Here is a 20754-nt window from a genome sequence, read left to right as displayed (position 1 = left end):
ATTCTCTTGAGGTAGGCTCAGAGAAGCCTTTGGCATTTCAGAAACCATTAATTTGGTTTTAAGTCTTATAATAGCATTTTATGTCCCACAGGATACAAAGGCTTGGAAAGCAGACAGTGATCCTCATGTGACTGCATATATATTGGAGGGGAATCCCCACAATACCAATAAAGTAGCCAGAAAGAGCAATTGGTTTTAAATTAAGAAAAGACCATTCTGATCACCTGATCACCTGCCTTTATCTCATGCATTATACAGGCCATGTTACACGATATCATGAGTCCTGCATGAAACCCAAACCTCTGGCTGTGTTTCAGTGGAGTTACCCAGGCTCGATATAAAGACTTAATGCCATGAAGAATCTACTCTTGGAAAAATGTTCAGGCAGTTAATGGCTTGGCTCAAATAGGATTCTACAGTACAGTGGGAAATGAAGGAAATGAAAAGAGTATCAAAGTCTATTTTATGGAAAAAATTGATAATCATTTGAAAAATTCACAGTGGGTTTTTAATTAATAGTGGTGTTCATCCGTCCGCTTTTTTGTATTTAAGACCAAAGTGCATCCCCACACCTTAGGGTGAAGTACCATTTGCCACCTGGAGATACTATCTTTTCTTTATTGCCTACAACAGTGAACTAATGACTTTCCTAGACAAGACATCTAATTAGTAGACACTGAAGCAAACAAATCTCACACCAAATGCTCGGATTCTTCGGGGTATGGACTTGCACTGATTCCTGCCCTCACAGCACCTGCTTCCCTTTAGATGCTGGACAAGCAATATCAGAAGGCTTTGAGGAGTGGCAGACAAACCTATTTATATTTTTATTCCCCGCTGCAACCCGTCCCAGACAGTCTCCAGACCCCAAAGTGACTCTTCTATCTTCAAGTAGTTACATCCGATGGAACTGTTTCCAGACCAAAACTTCAGTTCTCTTTAAGTGACCACCTCAGGTACATACCGAGGCCACTGGTCCCAGTGTAACTCATGCTGACTCAGTGAGGGGAGTTCATTCTTCAATTAACCATGGGAAGCAGATGATGCCACTTGTCCCCGCCAGAGAATACATGCCAGCACCTCCTTCCAGCAATGCTTTACCCAAAACTGCAGAGACCATGAGGTTGTATATGGTGAACAGCTCTTTCCCATGGATTTTAGTAGCTAAAAACTAAAACTCTGATAGAAGTGTAGTTGCTAGTGTGTATGGGTGAACTGTTTATTTCCCAAAAGTGAGAGATGAGTGTTTTTAATGTTCCCTTCCTTTTTTTCTTTGCTTGTATTCTCCTTCCTGCCGGCTGACTGGCTTATCTCATTTGGAGTTGACATAAAGACAACTCCATTCAGGATCCTACAGGTGCTGGCAGTTCCCTTGAACAAAGAACCCTTCAAACTTCAGATTGCTTTTGCCACAATATTTATCATGAGAAATTTGATTTCCCTTTAGCTACCGTAGATGCAAAGAGAGAAAAGAACTAGTAGGTGGAATATCTCATTTTGTATCCTGCAGGGAGACATGCCCTCACAGAGCCGTTCTGTCCAAGATCCACTGAAGAGTGTGCTTCTAATAGAAACCTTATTGATTGGACTTTATTGGAATTTTCCAGGCTGCAGAATGGATCTGCTATTTATGCCTCTGGTTATTATTTGCAGTAAGTGACAGCCCGGACAGATAAGTAATTCTGGATAAACGTGGGCTTAGGTATAATACTTATATCATAGGGAGAAGTGTTCCATGTGTCTGGAAATAACACAAGGTCAGATATTTGAATAAGCTACTTCAGCTACTCAGAGACGTCCTTCACAATTTCAAGTTCCTTTTGTTCTTGGACTTGGTCCAGGATGAGAGAAGTCAAACTCTAGCCAAGAGGGTACTGACCAACGCTCACCTTTGCAACAGCCTTTCATTTTTCCATGGTTTCTAAGATCTCCAGGCCACTTCTACAGGTATCTTATTAAGCCCTTACCTGCTGAGAACATAGGGCTGCACTACGGCCACTTTGCTGATGCAACTGTAATGCCCACATTCCGCTGCACATCTGCACCTTCCTCCCCACGCTCCCTTTTTTCCAGCACTGTACACAAGCTATCTCTTTATTCCCAGTACTGAATGCAACACTGGGGCCACAGCACGGATGCCACCATCCATGACCCCACTCCCCCTGAGAGCAGCCCCCAGGTGAGCCACGGGGTTACCTGATGAGGATGATGACCGACGGCGTCTGCGCCATGGCCCCGATCATGCTGCAGACACACATCACACACAGGAATGTCAAGAAGGCCTCTTCACAGCCAGGACTGGGGCATTTTCCAGGAACGACGGTGGCATTTTCGGCAGGGACCGAGCTGAGACAGGAACAGCCGCTGAGGTTCTGCAGAAGAGCATGAGGATTCAGGGAAAGCAAGAGCCACAGCCTCACTGCTCACTCTCTATAATGCCACAGCCACCCCGAGCCCTCCCACGTTAATTAAGTCACTCCTAGGTGCTTATTTGAGGGGAGCTTGGGAAGGGTTTCAGGAGCGTGTCAGCTCTGATGCATGCAACCAGCAACGAAACACCGTCCCTTGGCTTGTTTCTTTCTTCTGCTCCTTTCAAGTCTCTCCCATAAATGTCACTGCGACAAAATTATTACCAAGTTATACTCCTTCAGAGAAGAATAAAGAAACGATTTGTGTCCCCGAGACACAAAAGAACCCCAAATTACGGTTCTAATTACTTTCCACTTTACCTCTGTCTTCTCAGCTCTTGCAATTAAACTGAAGTACATTAACACTGGGTAAGTCTGCAGCCCTGCTCCTGGCTGTAGGTTCAGTGCCTGATTCCAGCACCCTGAATGCTGGGAAGGGGACAGCCATGGGAGGTGCAGCAGACCACCACGGGCTGACTATTTCAGCTTGGTGCCACAGACACTGCTGAACTCAGGAGCACTCCAGGGCTAAGAAATGACATCTGGTTCAGAAGGATTTCTTGTAGAGCTAAAAGCTGAAGTCAGGCAAGATAAAGTTTGTCGATATGTGATCAGAAAAAGGGAAAAATGACTGCATTTTTCTTGGACATCTTCAGCAAGCGCAGGGCGTGAAAAGAAGCTTTGTTTGCCAGTTGTAGATTTAGGTTTTTTCTTATTTTCCAGCTCACCCTCCTGAATTTCTGAGTGGGGGATGTCGATGCAATTAAGGAGCACAATACTACCAAGAAATCCCTTAATGAATACAGAATGAAACGATCATAAATGATTCATGGCTTGTCTTCATTGGGCTGCTGGGTGTGCGGGTCACATGTTTGTAAGAGAAGTAATGCCATAAAGTAAAACATACGGAAAAACAGCCAAATCCCCTCCCCTTCCCCTCCACCACATCAAAGTAGAAGTACCTTTACTTTTCTATCAAGGTCCCCTTAGGACTTTATAGAAGCACACTTTCTGGTTCACTGCCTCTAAAGTAAAGGAGCCATGGGGACAGAGCTCTAGCCTTTCTGACACCGATCTCTTTCTTCTGTGTAGGAGTCAAATGATTTTCTTCCACATAAGTGCATAGCGGGCAAGAGAGACTGCAGTGCAGAACTCCAGGAAAGCTTGAGGAGACATGCAGGTGCCTTTCTTGCTGGCAAACACTCATTAAAATAACAAACTACTGTGCTGTGAGTTAGAAGCTGCCACCTGAAGGCTTCGAGCTGGTGGCAATTAGCAGCACCACAGTGGTGTTTGTGCAATGACAGCAGTGCAGCATTGTAACTCCTGGTTCTTACTGCAGTGCACTGCTGGTGACCAACCAGCCAGGACATGGCCCAGCAGATTAAAACCCATCTAAATACACAGCTGTACCGAAATATCTTGGGATTAAATTTCCATCACAGCAAAGATGAAGAACTGGCTGCTTATTTCCAACAAGCTCTCACTGAGGTAAAGAAAGGACCTTTTTCTGGCAACAATGGGGCCGGTCCTCCTCCCACTAACCTAACTTCATCCCTGCTATAACAAGCCATGTCACTGGACCCTACCTTTGTACCCTGACTTTTGGCTGCTCCCTCCGTTTTTTCAACTGCTTTGCACCCAAGTGGTGTACCAAAGCAATGCAAGCAGTTTGTACCAACTACATCTGCTTGCTTTGTGCTGTGCCTCATCCTTACTTGGGAGATTTTTGATCTTTTATTACTGACGTGCTACACAACTCACAGAGATCAAACAAGGCAACATCAAAGATGGACTTTTACCTTCACCCTGTGGAGAAGCAACTTCTTGTTACCCTCACCAAATTATTACGGATTCCCTTCTCTGCAACTCCCCCCTCACCATTCAATCACGCGTTTATCAGACTTCCACTGCCCAGCAGATTTTTTTGTGGGCATGTGAAGCTGCACAAATGCAGTTTGCATCCTACATTTGGGTTAATTATCTACACAAATTTCCCGTGTTTTCAATCGTCTAATTTTTAAACCCTGGCTCTGATGATAGGAAAGGGACAAGTTGCTACTTCCCTGCAAAGCCCTGAGACGCCAGCATTGCAATGCCAGGCTGGAAAGCATGCACCTCCAGCCTAAGGGGAGGTTAAGAAAAGCAGTAGAAGAAGTACAGCAGAAGGCTTTGCATGCATGGGTCACTTGTGGGCATGGCCCAGAAGAGATTTTCTTGTGGGTGCCAGAGCTCTGGCTATCAGCACTGACACTCGTAAAGCTTTTTGGATAGGTGCACCCCTGGAACCAGCTCAATAAGAGAGCACAAATGAAAAAGAAACAACTAACGGAGCTACAAACTGCTTTTAGAAATTGTTCACAGAGGAGAAATGGAGAGAGGCAGTCAGAAACATCCAAGGCAGTAAAGTTAAATAAAGCATTCAGAGAATTTTATGTCTCAGTAAAAAGCAACCCTTGGCTCATCACAAGCATATAACATTCACAAGACCCTCTAGACAGGTCATTACCTGGATTATGGGTTTAAAACCTGGTTTGGAAATTTGGCTTTGCCTCAGGGCCATTGCATAGCCAAACTGGTCCATAACTCTTGGTAATACCCTTTCCAGACGATGCTATTGCTTCACTAATTTGTGTTCAAAACACTACTGCAAAGAAATACACAAAGCCAAGCAACAAAAAGAACTCAGGGATGGAGATGAAATGGCAAAATAAGAAAGAATGAGTGAATAAAAGTGGAGGAAGGGAGAGCGAGGTTCTTGCTCGGAGGTTTGCTCTTACGAAGCATGAGGTCAGGCAGCTGCATGCTGAACAGGCAGAGCTGAATTTTCATTACTGTGCTCCTTCCAGAGGAGCCAGAGTTCTGCCCTGAGTCACACAGCGACGTGGTTCTTCCTGCACTCCAGACACAAACGACACTGGTTGTACTCTTGCTAAAGGCTCAGGAAACTGGTGAGACACTGTTCTGTGTGCCCTGGACAAGCTGCCTTCTTGTTAAAATCATCACGTTGCTGCTCCAAGTGTTGTGTCTCTTGTTGAGAGGAGGGCAGAAGGTAACGCCTTTACATGTACCATGGCCTGGGTCACACTCTCACAGAGTCCCTTCTGGGGTTGCTGAAAGCACCCTGAATCCCTAGCACTTCCCTCTTGTCAAAGGGATGCCTGCATCTTCAAGATTGGAGTGGGAATTCAGCAGAGGTGTGAGTTCCTGGGTCATCCGTACCAAGAGTCTGCTCTTGTTAGCAATGAGCTGTGCCTCTGCTGCCTATTCAGATGGGAAGGATGCAGCCATGGAGGGATAATTGCATGTGGCAAGCACTGCAGCTGCAAGTGGTCACTGTGACCAGGCTCACCTCCCACACACTCACGGTGTAACTCAGGAGACGTTAGCATTTCAGCAGCACTAAATGGAAAACCAGACTCCTGAGATATTGCTAAGAATTCCACGTCTTTACACAGGGATGGTTTGGTTTTCAGGAGTTTTCTAAAGGAATAAACTCCTGAGAATTGAGAAATGCTGAATGCCTTTGGATGGAATCTTGGCTCTCTTGACAATTGCTCTCACCATTGCCTCAGAGCAAAGGAGTGAAAGAGAGAAGCAAGAGAAGTGGAGAGAAAACTTCAATAAGAGTGAATGAAATCAGGGTCTGGTTGTATCTATCTGGGAACCAGACTCGAGAAAAGAGAAAAAGGAAAAAAGAGTAAAAAAAAATGATCCAGGTGAACATAGATGGAGAACCAAGGAGACAGGGAGCAGCAGGAGGAGAGAGAACCTTTTCCCACAGCTTGGGCCAGCAAGCTCATGCAAAAGATTTGGGTTCTGCCAAAGGACACACATGCACATTTCCCCTTGTGTTCGTGTGCTTCAATACTGAGGGGAAAAACTGAAGGAGGAGCAGAAGGATGAAAAGAAAAGCCATCCTGCCTTGAAAGTGGCCCTGGCACGCTGCTGCCAGAGCAGGAGGGCATTTCTGCAACAGAGCAAAAAATAGTTAAGGATAATCTGAGTACTGGGGGTTTAACCACCACTGACTGCAAACGAGCCTCTCTACCAGATATGTGCTAACTTCTCACAGATTCATTCCTACAGACAAGAGATACTGAGGAAAGGCTGCTTACTGTGCTGCTGCAGCCAGCAAAGCAGGCAGACAGGTAGGTGACCCCATCTGCCCCACAGACTGGAGTGAAGGAATCAGTTTGGCATTCACAGTTGTTATTGCAGGGGGAATATGGGTCCAGAGATGAGGTTGGAGTTGAGCTGTAAAAGAAACAGAAGAACAAATCAACAGGCAGCGTAGTGATATCAGCCAGCTTTTCTGATCAGTGCCACATAAACATGGCTTTGAAGGGGGTCAGATAAGGCAAACTAATTAGAAAAAGCAAACTGCAGGCTATCTGGGACCCAGTTTGAAGAAATCCAGGCTACAGTCTCTCCTGGGGACAGAAATGCCTTGGCCACCATCTTTCCACAACACAACATCTAATGTTAGACCTGGGCTGCCCCTCCAATGAGCAGCCCCAAAGACTTGCCCAGGGAAGGGCTCTGTTTTTCTAGAACAGTGAGCAGCCGAGAGCCTGAAGGTTTCATCTTTGAAACAGTCACCACTATATGCTGAGAAGCACCAGAGAATAAAATACAGATTAACTCTCTCCAAGTCCTGTGAGTGCTACAGTGAACTGGGTACCTCATTTCTCCCATGAAAATGGGTTAGGAGCCATTAATGCTCTCTCCACCATCTCTGAATTTCCCTGTCTCCAAAACATGGTTCTGCAAACTCCCCTCAGGTGCTTCAAAAACCAAATGAAGCAGTGTGTGTCCCTTGATGCCAGGAGAAACCAGATGGTGCAGTGGACCCAACTCTACAGAGGTGGTCACGGGTTCACAATCGGGTCTGGCACCTTTAGATTCAGTTTGGCTACTTTCAATAAAGCTCATTTGTCAGCTGTAGGCACTCAACTCTCACAGAGACGTGTAGTATGAAAGTCCTCACAGTGAGAGCACTGTTTGACATGGCCCTAATTAAGCTGCTTGCTTCATATGGTTGCCTGTGGGCCAGCACTGCCTGAAGGCTGCTCATGGAGCACAATAACTTGGCATTTCTGTTGGCAAGGCTGAGTGAGATTTGTCTTTTGCTGGCTGGCTGACTGGAAGACCCTGAAACTCCGGGGACTTACTTGTTTCCATAGGGAACAGTAACCCCTGCCACAGGTCCTGTGTCACATCCCAGGAACAGGAATGACACGTAGCAAGCTGTGGACACCAGGTTCACCAGCATGGCCATCCTGATGGCTCCCAGAGCAGAAAGGCTGAGCTTCTTCACCAAAAGGCCACCCAGAAATATGCCTAGACATGCACATGGAATTGCTGTCATCCCTGCAAGAGAAAAAATCAGCTGGAACAAGCGCAGGTAAGGCTCAGTGAACAACACTATTACATGGTGAAACGTTCTAACCAGCAACTACTGGAGCAGCACCAAGCTGGTATTTATTTGTTCTTGGAATATTCTTCTTCTTGTTAAATCAATAAATCCCCAACCACAGAGGCTGTGTTAGACCCTGTCTGGACTGGCAGAGCAACTCACCCACCACCGCTTTACTCCTATCCATGTTACAGGCACTGCACAATTAAATCTGTGCTGCTCTCTCCAAACTCATTTTAGGGTACAACCAGGGCTGCCCAGCAGAGAGGAATGTGTGCAAAGGGATATTCTGCCTTGCACAGAGGAACCAGGATCTTCTTTCAGTTTTCATCCATAGTGCAGGAGGATGGCAAAAGTGCTGAGACTGGTCCATCCTAACCCAACCAGCAGCATCTCTATTGCTTCCTGTGACAACTGGCAGCCAGAAAAGTCAAGAATATTCTGAGGTGCCTAGAGACTTTGGATGAACCCTGCTTGGTATACTTCAAAGTACTCTGATTTTCAGAGATTAGGCAATAGTTGCATTAGAAAATATTAAACCTCCCTTACAGAATCTTCTTAAACCATAAGATGCAAAATCACTGCCAGAAGTGACTCACTTTTCAGGCACAGAAAACCATTATCACACTAAACTTGTCTGGGTTCAATTTAATCCCTTTGCTGCCAGTTATGCTCCAAACCTTACCTACCCAAGCTGAGCACAGAAGCGCATCCAAATCCTGGCATTTATGGACTCCTACAAACGCCACCTGGGAAATCTGGCAGCAATGCTGCTTAAATTAAACAAGTTGTTTTGAGGACAGTGGAAGTATCAAAATCTCCCTTCCCCCTGCTGGGTCAGAGGCAGGACGTGCTCTGGCTCACGACAATTCCCATTCTGCAGACTGGCCAGCTGTACACATGCTGGCTGGCCAGGCATCCTCCATCAAACAGTGGTTTTCCTTCTAGCACCGGGTCAACAGCGAAGCTGCTTTCCTTTGCCAAGCCCTTAATTTTCAAGAAGGACAGAAGAATCCAACATATTTGAGACCTCTGTGTCACTGGTGAAGGCAACATTGATGGCAAGGGAAAATAAATTTGGAAAACTGGGCCAAAAGTAAAAGATATCAACATTCAATGGGAAAATAAGTAACTGTCAGGAGAGCAGCTTGCAAGTTTTTTATTTTGATATTAAGACCCATCCATTTCATGACGTCCCAGTTTTCGAGAGGTCGCTGCCAGATGCCCATCTGGTGATCTGTATTTACAGATAACCCCAAACCAACTTGCAGATATTTTAAATGAGTGCTGCTGAGAGAATGGATGTTATAAACAAATCACTAGACTGCTTGGAAATGAGCAGGAGGAAAAAATAAATGAAGATCCTACATATGCATCAGTATCCTGACAGAGGACAAATGAACGTAGAGGAAAACAGAGTACATGGAAAACAGCAGCAGTATAGTGTGCTCAGAGAGAAGGGGGATTTAAAAGACAATCAAAGTGCATGAGCTTGGCTACTCGAGCTGCTGACTACAGTCCTGTCATTTCCAGTACAAGGGGAAAGAAGGAACTAGCAGGAGAAACTTGGCTTCCTAAACCAAATGGACATGGGCTGGAGAAATCTGGGATACCTGAACCAGGAAAGTAGTAGTTAGATGGGTGGCCCTGTAGGTTGACAGCAGTTGCAACCAAATGGCCCAAGTGGGTTGGGATTTCTGCTGTACATCAAAGCTATTGCACTTCTGGATACTTCAAAGACATCATGTCTCTGGGTGTTGGGCAAGTCACCCCAAAGGGCAGCTTTATCAGAGAGCTTGGCTGCAGCCAGCAGCCACACTGAGTGCTTTTCAGTGCCTCTGGGTGCTGGAGCCTCAGCAGTGCCACGGTTACTCACCCAGAAGCTGGTTGGCAGATGAGGTGGTAAGGTTGAACTGCTGCTCCAGGTACTTCCCGAGGAAGGCAGCAAAGCCTGCCACCACAGCTATCTCCATGCAGGCTGCCAGGATGATGCAAGTGAAGACGGGATTGGAGAGCAAGTGCTTTGTTACCTTGGGGATCACTAGAAGAGAGGGAAAAGGTGGACGTGTTACTGTGTAGGCTCTGCTCAAGGCGCCCTCCATAGAACAAACACATGGTACTCAAGCTATATTTGCATTACGCACAGACAAGCTGATTGAAAAGTGGCAACACCAGAATGAAGTACCAACGAAAGAGCCAGATAACAGGAGGTGCCAAAGAAGTCACCCTGTCATTCTTCTTCAATGTTATACAGCTTATGTTGAAATTCTGAAGGATCAATGCTTTCCAGTTTGTTTCCTCCACAGAGACGTCCAGCAAAACCCAGCATTCTTTTCCCTTCTCCTCTCCCCGTCTGCTACCCATGAACAACACTGAGCCAGCTGGTGAGCACCACACATTATTTCAAGCCCTCAGACACAAGCATCCAAGCTCACATTTGGCCCTTCCTTTTCCTTCCATCCAAATCCGCCTTATTTTTTAATTCTCCCATGACACTGCCTTGCTTGCCGAGGGGCGTCTTGCAGCACGACTGGGCGCAAGCTGAAATTCTCCTTTCTAGCCTGGTGACATGGCCACGTGTGGGCACATAAGGGACATTAGCCTGCATGCTCCCATATGCCTGACCTCGAGCAGATCAACACCACCTTCTGCATGGACCCTACCAGCTTCAGTGGCTGCAGCGGTAGCAGGGGACACACTGAGCCCTTTGCTGTGTAACACACACCTGCTTTAGTTTCATGATCCCTTGCTCCTCCCTCCCGAATCATTAGTGTCCAGAGTCCTCTTCTCCAAGCCCGTCTCTATTTCCGATAAGCAAACACAAGTTACCTTACAAAGGGAAATCTGGCTAATGAATCAGATAGCACATTTTCTACTTCAGCGAACATTTTAATTATTGCAGAGATAACGCAGCTTGAAGAGGAAAACATCCCAGTACAGGAGAAAGCCTTGCTTTGTCTCAATACCTGATGACTAATTTCTTCCTGAATTAAATGTGAAAATCATTAAGTTTGAAAATTACCCTGCTGAAGTGGAGTGAAGCCTCAATGGGCCCCTATTTGCATTTTGAAAATCCATTTCCCACCCCCCTCTGGCGTACCAGGGTCTAGCAGATGACAGATTTCTCTGGTGTGGCTTCTGTTTTCCCCTAGGGCTTTTTTTTTTGGTGCAAAATCTAATTGCGTTGGCTTCAGCAAGCAAATGCATGGCTCTTTGTCAAGGCTCTGCTTGGGTCCCCACGGTTCTTTCTTTGGGGGAAAAAAAAAGGTTATAATTAGGTTTGATCTAACCTTTTTGGAAGGGGCCACTCCACAGTTTCCAGTCCCTTTATAGCATAAATGTTTTTTTCGTGCTGTATAAAATTCTTGCTTCCTGAGGATTTGCTGAACATAATGAAGGTGCAGGAGGCATAGGATTTTTTAGTAGAATGGGACTATAAAAATAAAAATAAAAAGAGACAGAGAGGGAGAAGCCACGGTGATTCAGACGTGGATGGATCTCAGGAACCACCTGCTGGTTCCTTCGGTTCTCTGGTGGCCACCTACAGACCTTCCCATCTTGCCAGGAAAAGAAGGGGAAAAAAAAGGCGAAGGTGGACTTGGCAGAGCTGAGACTGGAAAGCCATATTTAAGGCATTACTGCCTTTTGTGCCTCTGGAGTTCAATTTGTACAAGATTAATGGATTCCTTGAGAAGCAGCTCTGTGCCAATTCAAATGTTAAGACGCAGAGGTATATTTGTAACTTTATCCACCAAATAAGAACAATGACAGACTGACTTTTGCAGGAGGGAGTTCAGGACGGTGGACATTTATTCCTGAAGGTGCAAGGCTGGTACCAAATCACCATGCATTACAAAGTCCAAATCCATCCTTACTACACGTCTGGCCAACCTGTACAGCAACAGGGCTCCGTTCCCACTGGAGGGCATGATACAAAACCCAGCACAAAGAGTGCAAAGGCAAAGTAGGCAACACCCGACAGCTTCCACCATCTCTCAGCATGGGCCAGCTCATTCCCTTTTATTTTCTAAGGAAAATGACAAGAGGCTCCCCAAAGAAATGAATATCCTTTCATCTTGCTACTGCCACCCGTTACGATGATTCATTTGACACCTGCTGCTGCCTTATCTGTCTCAGTTCTTGGGGTGAAATACCTCTGGGAACAAGATTAAAAGTCAGCAGTGAAGTTTAAAATTCTCTCAATAGACTGAAGCAACGTGCTTTCAGCTGCCTGGCATATGGTGCCTGGTGAGAAGAGGGAATGGAAAATGTCTGAAGGGGGTCAGGAAAGCCCCAGCACAACAGCTTCTCCCCTGGAGCCAAAGTCATGATAAATGTTACCCTGAGCCTTGCTGACTCAATCAGAACTTGGACGTGTGTTCTAGCCCAAAAGGTTAGCTGCCTGCTTTGCAGCTCCAAAACGTCATTATAAATCCAATGCTGAAGTCCACTCACCACATGGGAAAAGAGAAAGGACTTCAGGATTTAAAACAGTCTCAAGAGGCCTCTTGGAGAACGCGCAAGCTGTATCAAGACAAGGCACAGAAACACTCACCCTCCATGGTTGGATATTAGGAAAAATTTCTTCTCATAAAGAGTGGCTGGGCACTGGCACAGCTGCCCAGGGAGGTGGGGGAGTCACCGTCCCTGGAGGTGCTCCAGAACTGTGGGGATGTGGCACTGAGGGCCGTGGTCAGTGGGCATGGTGGGGTGAGATGACAGTTGGATTAGATGGCCCTAGATTCTAGATTCTGTAGTGAGAAGGACCAGCTCATTTAATGTAACGTCCTCATCCCAACGTACCCAACATGCTATACAAAAGTGATTCCCATTGGAGGATACACCAAGAAATAGAATCTCATCCTCTTTTCTCCACCAAAGCATTTATGCCCAGCACTTCAAACTTTCCGCTTACAGCGTTTGATCATAGGATCAAACCATTCCAACCATTCAGGTTGGAAGGGATCAAGGAAGATGTCCCACTCATCTCTCCAGTTCCCACCCTGTAACACCTTAAGCAACACCCGGGCCAAACGTTGGCTGTCAAGGCTTCAAGCATCCTCTCCTGCTGAGGGTGAAAGACCATGGGCTCAACAAGCAAATGCACTTCTGTACACCAAGTAGCTTTGATTTGTCACTAAACATCGGGGAGTACAGGGAATAATTGGCAACCTCATTACATGAGGTTTAACTACTCTCCAGAAACGACAAACTATAATCATCATGTTGGTGCTTGAAATGAATTGTTTGGAGCATTACAATCACCAAGGCCCCTTTTTCCAGTTGGAGCACCCTACAGAGACATGTTTTCAATTTGCAGTAAAGATGAGGAACACAGAAAGTGAAGTAATAAATTAGTGGGAGGTTTAGAGCCCAGTCCACCTAGGACAGTGCGATGAGGGGAAGGAGAAATTTAGCACTGATCCAAAATACTCCTTTCTAAGAGCAATGCAGGCAGCATGTGTCAGATCTGAATAGGAAACAAAAGGCAAGATCTGCACCTCGCTTGAGGAATATGGGATAAAGAAAACAGTGCAGGCAGCAAGAAGGAAATACCTGCTGGAAAGAGGCAGCTCCTATAATAGAGAGGATGGAATAGGACAAAAGGCACTAGAGATAACTCAGGTGAGTTTAATATACCAAAGTCCATGAGGTCTAGGCAAAATTAATATCACAGATGGTATGAAGGAAAAGGATGACACTCGTGTCAAACATGCTCCTTGAGAGACAGGACTTGAAGCACCTGTGACATTCTCAGATTCATTAAAGCTGTGAATTTAGAGCTAATTTTGTTAGCTGCTAATCTCATGCAATCCTATGAGCCCTGCCTGAGGAATACAGGCATTCCATGGCTTGGGACCCCCACACAGCTGGGAGCTCCTGGCCCAGCACTACCAGGGGGCACTTCTGCAGAGAGAAACCCAGCATGCAGAGCAGCTCATCCCCCTGGGTAGTCAGCAGATTGGTGCACAGAGCAGGAAGGATCTGAACAGAAGACAAGACAGCTGTCAGCTGTACATCTCAGCTCTCCTACACTCCTACACTCTTCGAAATGAAGCTGGGTGGAAACCAAAATGTTTCCAAATCAAAGGAATTTGTAGTTTCAAAATTCATTTAATTCCACTGTAGGTTTTCCTTTAATTCCTTGTGAATGAATTTCTCGCTCCAAAGCTGAAGGATTCCATATCAATTTCAATCCTTTTACATTTTTTCATCTCTAGGCAGATGCAATAAGTTTCTAGCTTAAATAATTCGAAAACAAAATGCATTTAGAGCGGAATGTTTCAGAAGGGTTAAAGAAAAAGCCAAGGAAGCAGTTTGAAAGCGAATTTCAGCAGAATTGACCATTCAGATTCAAAGAGATGGATATTTTCCTGCAAAAAACTGATTCTGACAGTGTATTTCCAAGCACGTCCCAGAGCAGGTGGTGCATTAGAGGCAGCGTGTTAGCACAGGGCAGAGGGCAGATGCTGGGCAGACATCAGCAGAGGGCACAGGTGCCCTGCCAGAGCCGAGCATCATCTCCAGCCCCAACAGCACAGAGGTCCCCAGGGCAGCACAGAGGTATGAATGGAAAGCTGTGCCCTCCGGGCAGCAGGGAATGCTTTCACAGACTTAGAGAGCTGGGCTGGAACAACCCTGCCAGTCTGCCATATGAGTAAAGATCAATGGCAGCATTTATCCACCCTCTCCGTGCTATTAATCCTTCACTTCCCTGTGCTCCCAAATGGACTTGTGTTGCTTAAATGGAATAGTAATCACCTAAAATGGTGCAACGCTCATTCTCTCATTTGGAGATGGGAAGCACCTCCCAGTGCCGTCTCCAGGCTTTCTGGAAGACAACCTGCTCCTTCCTTGTGAAAAAAGGGAAGATGCTTGCTGTTATATTAGTCACAGCTTTTCCCTGTGCTACAGCCAAGGAATCTCACCCAGCCCTCCATTTCACTGTCTCTCAGCAAACCTTGCGGTGTCTCGAGCATCCTCCCATGCTCCAGATGTGCCCTGACACCAGCTGACAGTCACGTCCCAGCTGGGAGCACATCTCCAGGTGACACTGCCCTACTTCCCTCCTGCCACGGCCACTCACTTACAGCAGTCACTGCAAGGCTTGAAAAAAACAAACAACAACAACAAAATAATCAGAACCATTTAATAGCCAAAAAGGAGTCTCAGTTCAGCCTCCAAGGCTGCACTGCTGCTACAGCCCATTCACACAAAGCCCAGAGAATAAACTCTCCTTTCCACACAATGCACAAGAGATGGACAACCATACATCTCCACGCAGCCATGGACTGATGCTCAGCACACACCTGCCCAGGATGGAGCTGCAGCAACAACACTTATAGAAAAGCTGTTGGAGTTATTGACCACACAAACCCTGATGAACGTTTCCACCCATGACCCCATGTACATCTTTTCTTCTCCAGCTTCTCAAACACATACAAATTCCAAGCCCACGACAGGCCAGGAGACACAACTATATGCATACATATATATTTTTAGCCTCTGTATGCAATTATCACTCCTTTTCATCCCAGGAAAAACAATAAACAGGTCTGGCCTTCCCCAGAGGAAACTCTACACAATCAGCAAACGGATCAAGGATATGAGGCTCTGTCACAGAGGAATGCATATATATTTTTCAGCTGCTGGCAAAACAATTTATGTTTATACACAGCAAGATTGAAACCTCCACCTTCAGCACTACGCATCAGAGATGGTGAGTTTAGTCCTCCCTTGCCATCCATGTCTGCTCATCTCCAAGAGGGCACTTGGGCAAATTTGACTCCTGGCCATGTTCTGACTCAAACAAAAGTGCCAATGGACTTGAAAGAAGATGCCAGCTACCAACACCATGCGGGCTGTGACAGCCTCAAAGGCATAACTAAAAAGGTCATTCCCTGTCTTATTTGATGTGATGTAAATTGTACTTCAAAGTCCATCTACAAAGAGACTTCTGGAACTCACTGATCTGAATGGACTTTACCCGCAGTGACAAGAGTAACGTGGAAGACTGTGGTGCCTCCTGATGTAACCAATGCTTTGAAGCATATGGATGTGGAATTTTAATTTCCTTATTTCAACGAGCAGTAGCTGCTATGGCACCCATCTCTGCAGCCTCTCTGTGTGCAAGTCAGCTTGCTCTGCATCATCCACAGGCAGAACTGCCACCCCTCCATGCAGCAAGGACATGCCACATTCTTTTATTCCTCTGTATGAAAACCTGCAAAAATTTCTAGCCCGTGCCAAAACGTAGCAGCCAGAAACAGATGCTCCAATGAGTCCGCAACAAAAGCCACAGAATCACCCAGATGAATGTACCATGGAAAACACCCATTTCCCAAACCTGAGAAAATCCTTGCAGCGAGGACAGGAAGATAAAAACAATCATTCCACTGACACATTATTAAACAGTCTATCTTTTTACCTTTCCTTCCGTTTGAATTTTCTCATCAAGTCAATATTTCACATCTTTGACCTTACATTAATGAACAACCACATCAACTATTCAAGGCTTTTTTTTTAATATTTGAGCAAATATTTTTTTCCCAAAGCCTCTTTTTCTTTCCCACACGCACCTCATTCAACTCCCAATTATGGCAGCTGCACAGGGAATAAGTGATTTTGTCCTCGGTTATCAAAATGTGATAGACAATAACAAAACTTGCTCTGCCACAGTGACAGAGAGTGGGAAGAAGCCACCAGTGCTACAGAACTGGTAGTTCTTCATCCTCTCGGATGAAGGATTTTCTGTTGCAGTGTATTGAACAAGGATATGTGCCCACACTCCTGCACAATGCAGGATCTTTAGCTAACCTTAATTAGAACCAGCTTCATCGACATCACTAAAGGACGTGATATGGGATTTTCTATTCTCATCTGCTACAAGCCATTTTCTGCCTTGCTGCTTTGTTGCTATTCTGGGCTGGTATCTCTCTCTACCCCATTCTTAAGGGCTGAGTTGTGTCCGGGGGTGCAATGGCCATGCTGCCTCCCCAGTGCTGGGAGTTCCCCATCTCTTCTGTCTGCCTTTGTGGCTCTCTGCTCTGGGAGGCAGAGGGAAGCAGGACTGCAGACTGGAGAGAAGCTCACAAACTGCTGCAGTGACTGTGTTCCCCTTCGTTTTTATCAACTCTACAGGACTATCACGGATTTCTGAAGCTTTGTATTTTAAGAAAAATCTTTCAAGTGGAACAAAGTCTGTCTTTAAAATGAGGACAATACCAGAGATAATTAGAAGCTAGGGACTGACATCTCAGTATACGAGGCTCGTATTTTTTTCTTGGTAAAGGTAGATAGCCCAAATCAGAGCCCAATTATAAATCCAACCAGCTGTTAGCCTGCTGCTGCCTCTCACAGAAAACGTGAGCAGAGCCAGTGCATCACCTCGTAGCTGCTGGAAGCAGGTTGTGCTGCTCTCTGCATCCAGCGCGTGCCGCAGGACCCCGTTGCTTGGCTTGGGCCTCTCGTAGTCCCTGTCAGGAAGCATGGCCTGCTCGCTCTCCCCAGCGTGCTCCGGCCTTGGGGGCAAGGACTGCGGGAAGCCAAACATGGGCAGGGACGAGAAGAAGAGTAAGGCACCACAGAGGAGGAAGCCTCCCCACCACGCACCGATCCAGCGAGGGTCATCTGGGGTGATGTCCAGCTTACCTGCAAGGGAAAACAGAATTCAGTGGTTTGGTGGGATGAAGGAAACACAATGGAGTTAGGGATCCTATAGCCTGGGGGTCTGTTGGCCCCACGGAGCATTCTACACCCATCCCATGTGAGCTGCCAGCACATGCAGATCTCCCCCTGCAAGAGGTCTCTAGTGCAAGCACCCTTGTCAATTGTGGTGGCACCTCCAGTTTCTGCAACACCCCATAGTCAGAGCTTCTCTGCAGGTCTTTGGCTCTGCCAACTCCAGGATGCTGCTGCACATCAAGTCTCCCTTTGAGGTTTTGGGTCTCACTGGCCCAGAGGGTTAAACAGGTGAAAAACCCTCAGTGCCCTCCCTGAAAGCTGCTGGATGGCTATGGAGATGGCTGATGGAAGAGCGTACAAGAGATGCACCCTGCAACACAGTGCACACTGACATGGGCTCCATGATGTGAAACTTGCACTCACCTATGACCTGTGACTGCACGAAGACTGGGAAATGCCCAAAAGGAAAGTAAACACATATAGCTGACATGCAAAGACCTGCATGGAATAGAGGCAGCACAGACAAGGATGCTGCATCTCCATCCTGGCTCATCCAGGTCAGCGCTTGGCTTTGAATTCACTGGCCTGAGTCCTTTTGGACATTTGGGCAGTATGAGCAGCTGTAATAATGTGGAGCATCCTACATATTGGGAAATAATTACAAAATGTAAAAAATGTTGGAAAAGAGACCCATTCACTGTAGCAGATGGGCCTGGAAATGCAGAGATAGCATCAGAAAAGGAAGAAAAGCAGAGTGAAAGGCAAGGGTATCATGTTGGCTGCCATTCAGCAGAGATAAGGAAAAGAGAGAGCACCAGTGTCAATTTATGGGAATTAAAATAAGCAACAGGAGAGCAGATGCTGTATTCCCAACGGCAACCCCACTGCCAGGGGCACTGAGCACTGGTGGAGGGTGACCAGTGCTGGGAGCTGGCTCTACAGGAGACTGGGCTCCATGTGGCTGCAATAACAAGCTGCTCCGTTCACCATGTCTGTCTGGGCACGGCTACTGACATATCTGTCTCAAGTGAGGCAATCAAGTTGTCTCTCGAGCAGAGACAGAAGGAAACTCTTTTTTTCCTTAGGGAAAATAACGTGCAGCGCTCAAATATATATAAAGTTTGAAAAATAGTCTTTTGGAGGGATTGAATTTTTCTGCTGTTATTTCCTCCTGCCTGAAACCACATCTTTTCAGGCTTCTGGGAACACAGCCACAAGAAGAGCCAACGTAAGCAGAAGTCTTCCTCACATCCCCTTCCTGTACAGGTGCTGTATAAAGGGCTGTGCCATAGGGTGCCCTGGCATCCCACACCTTTGGTCCGAAACGGGGAGCAGGACAGGCTCACATTCTGGAGTTTGGTCTCCAGCTGTAATGTAGAGTCTCCTTCCCATTCAAAAACAGGCTGAGGCCACACATGCGCCAACCTTTGCATGATATTGATGTACCATGGCCAAAGCCAGTTGGACCTGCAGCTGGAAAGTGCTATCCCCTGTCTACAACCTGCTGAGCCACAGCTCCTCCAGCATTAATGCCCCCACCACCCTCCTCCATGTCTCCTTATTTATCTGGGGCTCTCTGGGCTCTAAACATGGAGCAATGATCCTATGTAAAAACAGTCAGATTTAATTCATTTTCCACCTATGCCAGCACCCTGCCTGGATGGAACCAACTACAGATACCCAAAAAGTGCACAAGAATAAAGCCAGCATGTTCCTGATGTTATTCTTTGTACTTCTTGCAATTTGTGGTTTGGGGACATTATAAAACAGGGCAGTCTCTTTTTCACTTCTTCTTCTATAACCTCATCCAGTTGTTTCTGAACTCACTTGTAAACTTTTCATGCCCTGTGGTGAGGAGTTCCACAGCTTAATCTAATGGAAGAAGGAGCATCTTCCTCTGCACATTCATATTTTGAACTGATTTATGCTTTAATGACCAAATGTGAAACAACATTCAAGCAAGCACCTCTGCCTAGAGAGCCATGTGAATGTTTCATAAATCTTTACATGGAATGAAAACAGGCCATGTGGTGCTTGACCAAACCACAGCTAAAAGTCTTGGCTATCAAAAAAAGAGACTTCTTTCCTGCACGTGTGATATTACTTACATTTCTCTAGCTGCCACAAACAAAGAAGACTAAAAAAGGGGTTCTGACCCCTGTGAGGATGAGCTCCATCCAACTGCATCCTGTGTAGATGCATTGGCAACATTATAAAACTGGAGCACACCCTCAAAGGTGGCAATGTGAAGCATTAGGTTTGCAGTCCGCAGGGCTTGGGGAGCAGCGGAGAAAAGCCTGTTACACATTGCCCTCTAATGGCAAAGAGGCACGGTGCAGGTAGCTATAAAAATTTGCTGGTTCTTTCAAAATTTGCAAACGACTTGATTTAACCCAACATGGAGTCAAGGTGAACAATAATTAGCATTAATTTTGGCAGAAATCTACAACGCTGTGGGACTGACCTACCCACAGGGTCATTTGCAGGTGGCACTGGGCATGGTACGGGTGTGCTTCCATCAGAGAGCCCGGCTGCTACTCCCAGCTCCCGGGGATGGCAGCTCTACAGATTTCATCCTATGCTCTGGACACAGCTGCCCTAACATTACTACATCCGTGCTACCCAGCGCTTGGACACAGTGATGTTTTCAGGCGTGCTCTAAGAGCTAAAAACTCACCTCACAATAGAAAGGAATAAATTTCAGCCACTACGAACCTGTTGTTTATGGGGACAGAGTTGAAAAGTTTGGAATCTTGGTCAAAAAAGAAAGCAAGCAGCTTCTAAAAGTGATATCCATGCATGCAAAGGACTCTCAAGAAGGAATGAGAAGCAGCTCACACTTGCAAGCATCAATGTTTTTGACATGCTGATACATTAAAACATTTGATTTTAAACAAAATTCAGTTTTCCTTACTTGTGTCAATGAACACAGCGTCCACATAGATTTTGGTACAGAAGGAGCCCAAGATAAATCCACAGGCTGGTCCAAATACCAGCATTGTAAACAGGATCCCTACAAGGAAAGAGAAAAAAGTAAATTAGCACTTGGCTCACATTGTTCTGGTCTTCTGCAAGATGGCATGGTCTTACTGGTACCAAATAGACATTTGTCTTTGTGTTGAATGCTTCAGACAAAAGGGCACCCAAAATGCTTTTCACTTCTCCATAGACTTTCAGGAAAAAGAACAGATGAAGCTGTGATAACGCTGAAGGATTTCTATTAGCTGATTTCTATTAGGAAAT

The 20754-nt window shown here is 46.0% G+C and overlaps 1 protein-coding gene across 3 annotated transcripts in view; it reads right to left on the bottom strand.

Moving 5' to 3' along the window:
* SLCO3A1 (solute carrier organic anion transporter family member 3A1) overlaps window positions 1–20754 on the bottom strand; it is a 113256-nt gene that overhangs the window by 6699 nt on the left and 85803 nt on the right. For all 3 annotated transcript variants that reach the window (XM_031587757.2, XM_090149033.1, XM_090149034.1), the window contains 6 exons: window positions 20426–20524; window positions 17215–17478; window positions 9704–9868; window positions 7583–7781; window positions 6527–6665; window positions 2197–2372 (listed from right to left, as the gene is read on the bottom strand). In XM_031587757.2, the coding sequence (XP_031443617.1) occupies window positions 2197–2372; window positions 6527–6665; window positions 7583–7781; window positions 9704–9868; window positions 17215–17478; window positions 20426–20524 (1042 nt within the window). The remainder of the gene's footprint in view (window positions 1–2196; window positions 2373–6526; window positions 6666–7582; window positions 7782–9703; window positions 9869–17214; window positions 17479–20425; window positions 20525–20754) is intronic.

This window comes from Phasianus colchicus, chromosome 12, assembly GCF_987193195.1.
Source record: "Phasianus colchicus chromosome 12, bPhaCol1.hap1.1, whole genome shotgun sequence".
Lineage (NCBI taxonomy): Eukaryota > Metazoa > Chordata > Aves > Galliformes > Phasianidae > Phasianus > Phasianus colchicus.
The sequence above is the reverse complement of the archived record's forward strand: the minus strand, read 5'-3'. Positions and strand labels throughout refer to the sequence as shown.